At 41.4% G+C, this 9,932-nt stretch overlaps 1 protein-coding gene across 1 annotated transcript; it reads right to left on the minus strand.

The window, feature by feature from the left end:
* Positions 1 to 1,711: 1,711 nt before the first annotated feature.
* LOC133108640 (guanylyl cyclase-activating protein 3-like) lies at positions 1,712 to 7,710 on the minus strand. Its single transcript, XM_061218264.1, has 4 exons — positions 7,513 to 7,710; positions 4,483 to 4,632; positions 2,895 to 2,982; positions 1,712 to 1,898 (listed from the first exon to the last, which is right to left on the minus strand). The coding sequence occupies exons 1-4, from the start codon at positions 7,708 to 7,710 to the stop codon at positions 1,768 to 1,770; spliced, it is 567 nt and encodes a 188-aa protein (XP_061074248.1). The 3' UTR covers positions 1,712 to 1,767.
* Positions 7,711 to 9,932: the final 2,222 nt, after the last annotated feature.

Here is a 9,932-nt window from a genome sequence, read left to right on the forward strand (position 1 = left end):
TTCTATAGGGTGTTTATAGCAGCGCACCACACTCAGAAATATAGGTTTGAAAAGTGCCTAAAGAGGTACAGATTCTCGCTGGAGCAGTACCCTATAGGTACATAAAATTGTACCCAGGGTACATTTGGGAAATTTGATGATCCTTGAAGGACAATAATGTACCTCCACTGTCAGTTTATTTCTGAGAGTGTAGGATTAGGAGTCCTGTTGTAATCCGTGAGTGTCTCCTCACTGATTGGTGCAGACTCTTTCATGTAGAATTGTGCGTTCTGTTCAGTGTTTAATTACTAATATTAAAAAGGACAGTACATCAGTGAGGTTTAAAATATGCATTATTAATAAGGCAGCAAATAAACATTTTCAAAGAAAATGCATATGGGTCAGAAATAAATATTTTGTCACAAACTTTCCCTCAGACAGAAAATAAGAAAAGCTCACAACTCTACAATCAAAATACTGTAGTAAGTGCTTCCCCATACATATGTACGTACGTACGTACGTACACATATACACACTTATGTATGCACAGAACTTTAAATCACTTATATACACACAGAACTTTAAATCACTTATGTACACACAGAACCTCTACAGAACAAAACAAATCAACAAAACAGAAGTAACAATACATTGCCTGGTGTGAGACTTTAATTTAAAAAAAGAAAGAAAAGTGCCATGAAAGTTTGTTTTACCCCCTCCATACTATTATTATTCTGTACTGTATGTACAAGTGTCATGGAAAGTTCTATGCATCACATTTCGACAAATTACATCAAATTAAGAGGCAGAGTGGTGTGTCAAGGAGCCAATAAGGAGACAGGTCAAGCAAAAATACCCTACTTTGCACTTAGTGTCAAATGAAAGCCTTGTCTCCAGCTTTCTTGTAAGTGATAGGAATGCAGACAGCTTATCTGCAAAATGTTAAATCAACTCTGGTGTTATTTTTTTTGTTTTGGACTCTGATACTGATATATTTTTATTTACACTGGTCTTTTTTTACTGTGTATAAATGCACTGTTTTCAACAATTGTCTATTTGACATGCAGTTGTCATCATCTTAAGCCAGCTCACAATTCTGCGAAACCTTCAGAAGCAACCTTCTCAAAGCAAAGTAGAGTGATCCACGATGGCTCTCTTGTTTGAATGCATATCATGTTTGTGTATATAATTTGCATAATGGATGCTTTCTCTCAGTGAGATTGAAACCACCTACACAACCTTCCCAGATCGTAAGGTCAAACAGGGTCTGTTAAGAGACATTTCGTCTTTTTGCGGAGCAGATTAAGAACAGCTTTCACATAAAGAGAAGCCTCTAAGAAGGTAGAAAACAACCGGTAGAAAACGCTTCTTTCAGGTGACACGGGCCAAAACTGCCTTGTTTCGATATTTAATGTTTGTATTTCGTCATCGTGTGAAAAGGGGATTTCGTGATCGTCCGTCACATTCATTGCGCAATTCTCGCAGTGCGCTAAATTCCACTGTCTTTGTCAAATGTTTCCCTGCTGAAAAGAAACAGCTCAAGCTAGGTTTTGAAACAGCTGGTAGCTGGTTGGCCAGCTCTCCGCTCAACATGATTTGACCAGCTCAAGCTACAGTAAATTCTGAAACAGCTGGTAGCTGGTCACTTCGAGCAGGTCATAGCTGGATTTTAAGGCAGGGTTCCTTTGAAAAAAAGAAAGACAAAAAGAAAGCCTTCCAATTGCATGAATGGGATTTTTCTCGACACATCTGTAACTTGTCCTGTGCACCTTCACTCCCGTGTAGGTCTTAATCGCCGTTCCGTCGGCCGTCGAGGATTATCGCAAGTACGTTAGTCAGGTCCATCATTTTCGTCAGCATTTCCATGATTTCTGGCTGCTCCTTTGCTCCAGAGATGAACTCCTCCAGTGTTAACTCACCTAGTGAGAGGGGGGAGGTTGTAAAATACCCAGTGAGTAGCACATTCCTGTATTTTGGGAGTTCCGTAAATCCTCAAATTGTGGCCCGGGTCTTTTATTTACTTAGGCTGCACAAAGCACAGGCCTTTATTTGGGGCAGGCTTGTATTCGAGGCAGGCCTTTATTTCTTATTAGGCTTCTGTTGTAGAATTTTATTCTTAAGGATCTTTTTTTCCTAAAGTGCGTTTTATTGTGAGACATACGATTTGTTTGGAGCAGCATACCGGTAGGCTATCAAAAGATTTTTGCTTTGGTTTGGGATTTACTCAGACCCTTGGACTGTTTGATTCTATTGCTAAATGTTGGGCACTGAAATCTGGGGGGTATTTGATGGTTCAGTGTTAAGCTTTATGTAGTTGAAAGAGTGTCGGGATTTCCACCCGTCTGTTTATTGTGAGCCAAGCCAGCCGCTTTCATTCATTCATTGAACGTGCGCTGTGCTGTAAATACATGGAAACCTTATTGCGTAGCCAAGTAGCCTAAATTGCCTGATTTACTTTTTATTAAATTCGTAAGCTGGAATGCCTCGTGTCAACAATTGTGTTTAAATTTATACTGCTTCAGCCTTTGGCAAGCTACTCAGAAGGGGGCGGCAAGCGACTGGTAGCTTGAGAGCAACGTGTTGGAGACCCGAACCATGGTGTAGGGCAACGACTTTTCATTGGCAACAGTATTAAACCAACCAACAATATAAAATATTAAGAAGAGCTCTTTTATTTCATTGAGTTAAATCGAAACAATGTCTTCTAGTGCTCATGGACTGGTAGGCAATATTTGGGGGCCGGCCTTTATTTGTCCGAATCGACCACGCCCCCGGCTATTATCGGAGGCCTGGCTTCAAATAGAATCCCTGACACAATTTGAGGATTTACGGTAGTTACATTTGTTTTCCGGTTGGCTATGTGATATGTGATATGTGAATTGCTTCAAGCATGTTCAACTGCCTCGCTTTCTTACCTTCCCCGTGGATATCAATCTTTTCATAAATGAGAGACACGATATCCTGTGGAGGAACGTCATAGCTTCGGGTGATGTCTTGTATCGCCTGCAATCAGAGGTAAACAAAATGAAACGTTTTCTGTGTTGCGGCAGAAACCACGTGGCTCATTTGTTAATAATTAGCTAATTATATAGATGTAGTGGCCTCCTGATGCTCATGGCTGGGAGAAAACAGATATGCCAAATTATTTTTTCGACCACTGCTCCTGGTTACCTGTAAGTGATTATAGAATTTATGGCAGGGATGCCTAATCATGTGCCAGGGAAAAAATGTGATCTGAGTGACTTTGACAGTGGAATGATTGTTGGTGGCAGACAGGGTGGTTTGAGTATCTCCGGGATTTTCAAGCACACTAGTCTCTAGAGTTCGCAAAGAATGGTGCAAAGAAGAAAAAAAAATCCAGTGAGCAGCAGTTCGGCAGACAGAAATGCTTTGTTAATGAGAGATGTCATAGGAGAATGGCCTGACTGGTCAAAGCTGATATATATACTGTACACTTCAGTTTGGCTAATGCTGTAGAATGCCCCCATAGAAATGTGGTATGTATATTTAGAGCACTGTATTTATGTACGATCAAATCTGCCTTGGAAGTGAACATAGCATGCTGGCTAATTGTCCTGCAATACAAATACGTTTTGGGCATGCAATCTCTCTGCAGTAGCCTATATGAATCTGTTATCTAACAGGACCCAATGCACCTCATACAAGTAGGTGCCTGGGGTCAGACCAAAGTGCAGCAGTGGATCTGTGTGCAGGACTAAGTCAGATGATCTGATTAAGTGGCCAGTCTAAAATCAGCTCTGTTCCAGTTTGCTTTTAGACTTTAGGCCTAATCACAGAAACAGCTGCCTATTTTTAGAAAGTGTGTCTGTCGTGTACTTTGGACTTGCACGTTTATTTATGTATTATTTACTCATTTATGATACATTCTGAGATCAACAAAAAGAGTGATTAACAAGAATAAAGGAACACAAGTAAATTAAATAAATCTGTTAAATAATTTAATTCAATACATAAATAAATAAATCTACACTACAAACCAAATAAATCTCTAATGTAAAAGGAAATAGAAAACAACTGACAAAACAAAAATGACATAATTTACTGCTCACTTGGGCAAACGTATCAAACGTAATAGAAATAATCTCTCAAAATGAAAGCTTATTGCAAAAAAACTATTTGTACTCAATGAGATTTGCTATTTTGGACATGGTCATAGCCAGTGTATTCCTGTTCTGTGTTCAGTGTAAAATGAGTTACACAACTTTCTGAAGGGAGACTCTATTGAAACATTTAATACAGATCACTGACCAGGCAAACATGCTTTCACTGGGAATCAGCTATGCCAATTTATATTTACATCCTTTATTAAGTGCGACTTACTAAAGTGCTTCAAATGCAAAAGACAGTGTTTAATCCGTGCAATTAACAACTAAATCTGAGACAAATAAACAAATAAGTGCTCTCCACAAAATCTGGACTTTTTTTCTTGCATTTATTGCAGCCAGGCAGGGACAGACCTGCCTACTTCTGGCCTACTGTTACCTGAAATATAGTTTCCATTTCCTCTTTGTCAATCTTCCCATTCCCATCCTGATCGAAGAGCTTGAAATACCACTTCAGTTTCTGGTTGATTTCCCCTCGTAACATCAGGCTCAGTGCTGCAATATATTCCACAAAGTCTATGTATCCATCCTGAAACAGAAGAGGAAAATATTTAATCAGTGCTTAATAATCAATATTTATAGGAAAGGAACAGTCACAAAAACAGCAGCAATCCTGATGGCAGACAAATAATGGCAGTCTACAGTAATTCCCATGTATGCCGTTGATCTATGGCCCTATAGTACTCTACTGTGGATTTTTTATTATTTATATTTGCATTACATTACAGTCACTTAGCTGACACTTTTGTGTGAAATGACGTACAGTCAATAAGACTAAGCATGGGTCACTCCCCCCCCCCCTGGAGAAAAGGGCCTTGCTCAAGAGCCCAACAGCTGCACTGATCTTATTGTGGCTACACAAGGTGGAAACCTTATCCATAAAATACGAACCGTTGTGACCAAAGTATTTATGTTATCGACATGAGGACACCCTAAACGACTAGCACTTTAAGATAAACAGTTGTGCACTGGTTGTTAATGATTAAAAGGCATGTCTACAGCTGGAGTTTACAATTCTGCAGGACGATGCAGATTTCACCCAGCTGTCCCCCCCCCCCCCCCCCCCCAGCATGTGCAAGAACTGTCTGATTACAGCAAGCACTATATTATGGAGATATGGGTTCACCTCATTTATATCTTATATATTTCATTTATATATCTAATATCTTATATTATATATAGAGAAAATTATTCCAGAGACATATATAGCTTATCTGTGTATGAAGTGTACATCAGTGCAATTATCTAATAGCGTTCTTTTTTTGTGTTCATTTTGCTGATTCATCCTGAGGCCATAGACCAGATATCACCAAATCTGGCCCTCACATCCAAATACAACCCTGGTTTTATTTTCTCCCTGGTAAGTGCTACTGATTGGACCTGACTCCCAGGTAAAGGGAGGGTGGAAAACTTAGCACTCAAGGACTGTGTGTTGCTGATCCCTGCCATAGACTGTATAAGAAATATGTACCAAGCGGATGTACCGTCACCCGTTGACATTCCATTGGCTTGTGAAAAGCGTTTTTTTGTGGAAGTACAGTTTACCTCCTGGAGCCAGAGACTGCAGTCCAGAAAAGGGGAGAACATAAGATGGTCATGAAGTTCAGCACAGTGCAACTCATCCACTAAGAATGTGAGATACAGTGAAATAAAGTGTCCCTGTTTCATCCACAAAGCATTCAAATAATGTCAAAAAAACACAATAACTTAACAAATACGGGGAGATATTATACAAAGAAGAATCACCTAGTGTGACTGCATTTTCTTGTCGGAAAAAAATATTGATACATATTTTCACCGTATTAGTACCACTGACATGGGAACAGGTGACTGAAACACCTGTACTGGAGCCCAGCGCATCGGCACAAGTGAGCAATGTTTCTCAACAAGGAAGTAAGCTTCAAAAATGAAGCCTGGTGTCGGCTGCTTTGTTGAGACACTGTTGTAGCTGAAGGTAGATGCTAGAGGCAATTATATGTTGCCATGAGGGGGTGCTGGTCGCAGTCAGGTCTGGGACAGACTGAATTCAGGACAAGTACTGCTACCCAACTCTCTTATTTTTCAACGGCGTGAATGTTAAGGTTAATGAGAACTATAACATTAAAAAACACAAAGACAGTCTCCAAACGGGGAAAGGAAGAGGGAAGATAAACTCTGCAAGTACCACATCTGTGTGCGTGAGTTTGGGTGTTTGTGTGTGTGCATTTGTGTGTGTGTGTATGCGTGTGCGCATGCGAGTGTGCACGTGCACAGGCACAGAAACATACACACCCCGGTGTACAATCCAGCTATGACCAGCTTCAAATATCAGCGACCAGCTGTTTCAAAACATAGCTTGAGCTGGTGAAACCATATTGAGTATAGAGCTAGTCTAACTGGTCAAAAGCTACAGGCTTTTTCAAAGCCTAGCTTGAGCTGGTCAGACCATGTTGAGTATAGAGTGGTCTATCTGGTCAACCAGCTACCAGCTGTTGAGCTGTTTTTTTCAGCAGGGTATAGAACATTCTAGAAAGACTTTTGCAGAAAAAAAAACATTGATATGCCTCCTTTACATTTTCATATTCTTGATGATAGTGTTGTCCAGTTTGATGTGTACGAGGAACAGTTTAGTATCTTCGTTCCGAGAAGAGGGGAGCGCTTCATTGATCCCGCTAACTCCTCCAGGAAAAAGGTAATCCTCTGAACTGGTCAGAGGGGTCGAACCACGGGCTCATGGGACAAGCACAACAGGAGCCAGTAATATTTTACAGTGTAAAATATTACACATTTCACACCAGCATATTCAAATGTTCAGTATTAATCAACTCTGATAGAATTGGATTTTGCTGTCACAGTACAGATCCTTCAAATTATCTCAATTGAATTAACACTGAGTACTTTACTGTGCATTGCATGAAATGATTGCAGAGTGTGTAAACTTTAGATACATACACCTCTACAGATCCAATTAGATCTTTGTCCAGTCCTGGATAATTGCAGTGTGTGGATGAGTTGAGATTATTATGACTGTGTATGTGCATTTACATGTGTTTGTATGTGTAAATGCATATACTGTATACAATCACGTTATTCTGTTATTATTCTTTGTTCTCTGATGTTTCCCATTTTCTTGCCATGCAATATATATTGCCAGGTAATACAAATGCTAATTTGGTCATGCCAATGAATCTCTTTGAGATAGAGAGAGAGAGATAGAGAGAGAGAGATAGATTGAGTGAGAGACACAAAAAGTGAGAGACAGAAAGAGAGCGATACAGAAAGACAGAGGTAGAGAGTGACTGAGAGAATGATGGAGAGAGAGAGATTAAGTGAGTTAGAGAGACAGTGAGAGATACAGAAAGAGAGAGACAGAAAGATACCGAGAGACAGAAAGAGAGAGAGGTAGGCAGAAAAGCTTGCTGGCCTTTACCCCGTCCATGTCGAAGGTGAAGAAGACCTGGTCCACGTAGCTGTTGGCCTCCTCGGTCATGCCATTGAGGCTCAGCATGGTCTTCAGCTCAAACAGCGTCACCAGGCCCGAGGCGGAGTCCTTCATGAACTTCTTGTACCAGTGGTGCATGTCCTCGGACAGGATGTCGTCCAGGTTGGAGGAGCCCCGCGCTCCCATGCTTCCTGGCGGGAATGTTCCGGGAACGCCGCTGCTTGCTAGCGTGGGCCCGGCGTTCCTGACCTGCCCAGGGATTCAGACAGCTGCCGGCCACACGGGACAGACCTCGCTCTGGGCTGCTCTGAACGTTCAACTGAGGGACCACCACTCTGCTTCTAAACCTCTTAAGGCTTCCACCACTCAGAGGAGAAGCCCCCGTAATGAGATAACGTGTCCACTCGCTTGAGACCGCCCCTTTGGCTGGTTAGCTGCAAATAACTGTGATGATCATGTAAGGAACCCCGTCCCCTTCACGGCGTATACCCCAAAACCGCCTTCAGCTGTAGCACTCCTGCAAAGACTTTGGCCCACCATCTCACCCTTACACCCCTTTAACCGTTCCTTAACCTTTTCAAATGTAAGAGCACAAATAAGTATTGGATGAGAATGTGCTTAACTGAACATTCTAATGCTGATGTAACAATCACTACTCCTGTAACTGAAATCAATGGGAGTTCTAGTCCAAGATCATTTTTCAGGAAAGAACATGCGGAAGACCTAGTATACTGTACTGCACTCTTAAAACCATCTCACCCCGCCTCCCCCAAAGACCCCCACCCCCCCACCCCCAGCCCATGTGAGCGGGATTCTTAGAGGGATACGAGTCAGATCAAAACCAGAGCATATTTACGTGTTCAGATGGCAGCAAAAGAAATATGCATCCTGTCGAGTGCTTCAGTTCTCATGTGAACTCTCTTTGAGAAGCCTTGGCTGGATTTCACCCAAACATTTAAATCCACACCATCAAGCTCTCTTCCAAATGTGACCCATCTTTTTAAACGACTGGCATGAACCAGTCAAGGACCTTTCATCTGTTCTCATTTGTCTGTGAACTTTCATTGCATTCCGTTGTCTGCTTTAAAATGCCACAGATTGGCTTTTCCCAGAAACCCTGTCTCTGTGTAATTGTACTGTCAGCATTTCTGAGGGGAGAAGAACCTGTGTTATGAGTTTATGACAGTTTTCTGAAGTAGCACACAGTGTGTGCCATTCCTGAACCTCCAGCAACCTACTGGTGACAGATGCTCCTCATCTCTGTGTGTGGAGCTGATGAAATTAACACAGCAGGCTGTCAAATAATTAAGCAAAGTCAGAGGTCATGTTTCAATTGTGCCGTGCTAAAATACTAAATGAGCAGTTGCCAGAGAACAATTGGGAAGATCTCACCTTCTGGACCGGTCTAAAATCACTCAAGCTCACCGCACAGCTACAGTAGACTGCAAGCTGAAAATAAATTAACTCTGCTAGAATGGTTTGAAGACACTGAATTTTGTAGAAGTTAGACTAACTTAGATCACCTGCTATTAGACTAACTTTTCCAAGTAAGCCCTGGTGTAAAGTCCAGCTATGACCAGTTTGAAAGACCAAATACCAGCTGCTTCAAAACATAGCTTGAGCTGGTCTAACTGGTCAACAAGCTACCAGCTGTTTGAAAACCTGGCTTGAGCTGTTGTTTCTTTTTTTCAGCAGGGAGTGCACTCATTCACAGCGGGTGCTGAGAGAAACCGGACGGTGGGAAACACCAAGCTTGCGTGCTCTCAGAGCCATTCCATCGTCAATAGGCTCAAAGCTGGAGACGGTCTGAGGGTGATCCTGTGCCGGGAATAGCAGCACTATAAATACAGTGCAGGAGCGTCTCGGATAATAAAGGGTCGTAATGCTCTCCACTCGGTCAGTAAACTAAGTAGGGAGTCCCGCGTATCGCAGCCTCGATGAATGTCCTTTGTGACATCACTATAGCTTTTACGCTTCCACACTGAACCGCGCTTTCATAGAAATTCAATTCATGAAATGCGTTGTGATTTATTTATTCATTTTTATTTTTGTAATGGCCACAGAAATTAGGAAGTTACACAACTCTCTGCAATGTAGTGTTCTGTCAACAGAAATGTGGCTGTGTCTTTTTCCGTAAGGCTCAGAACTGGAGCTTTGCTTTTAATAGAACCCAGAGCTGAGTAATCCCCTTCTGTAACTTTTCTGTTGTACATAGACTCTCCCATATTTGTGTCATATATAGTGATACAACTGCACTTTGACTTTCTGGAACTTGGTGTGAATATCACCATTTGGGACTACACCAGATACTATATTGAATTTATTAAATTAATATTTAAATATTACGAGTGGTTACTTGATGTGTATTAGTTTTCATTATTTGAATTGTACAAATTGTACAAAAGGTA

The sequence above is a fragment of the Conger conger genome, chromosome 13, assembly GCF_963514075.1.
Source record: "Conger conger chromosome 13, fConCon1.1, whole genome shotgun sequence".
NCBI classification, from domain to species: domain Eukaryota; kingdom Metazoa; phylum Chordata; class Actinopteri; order Anguilliformes; family Congridae; genus Conger; species Conger conger.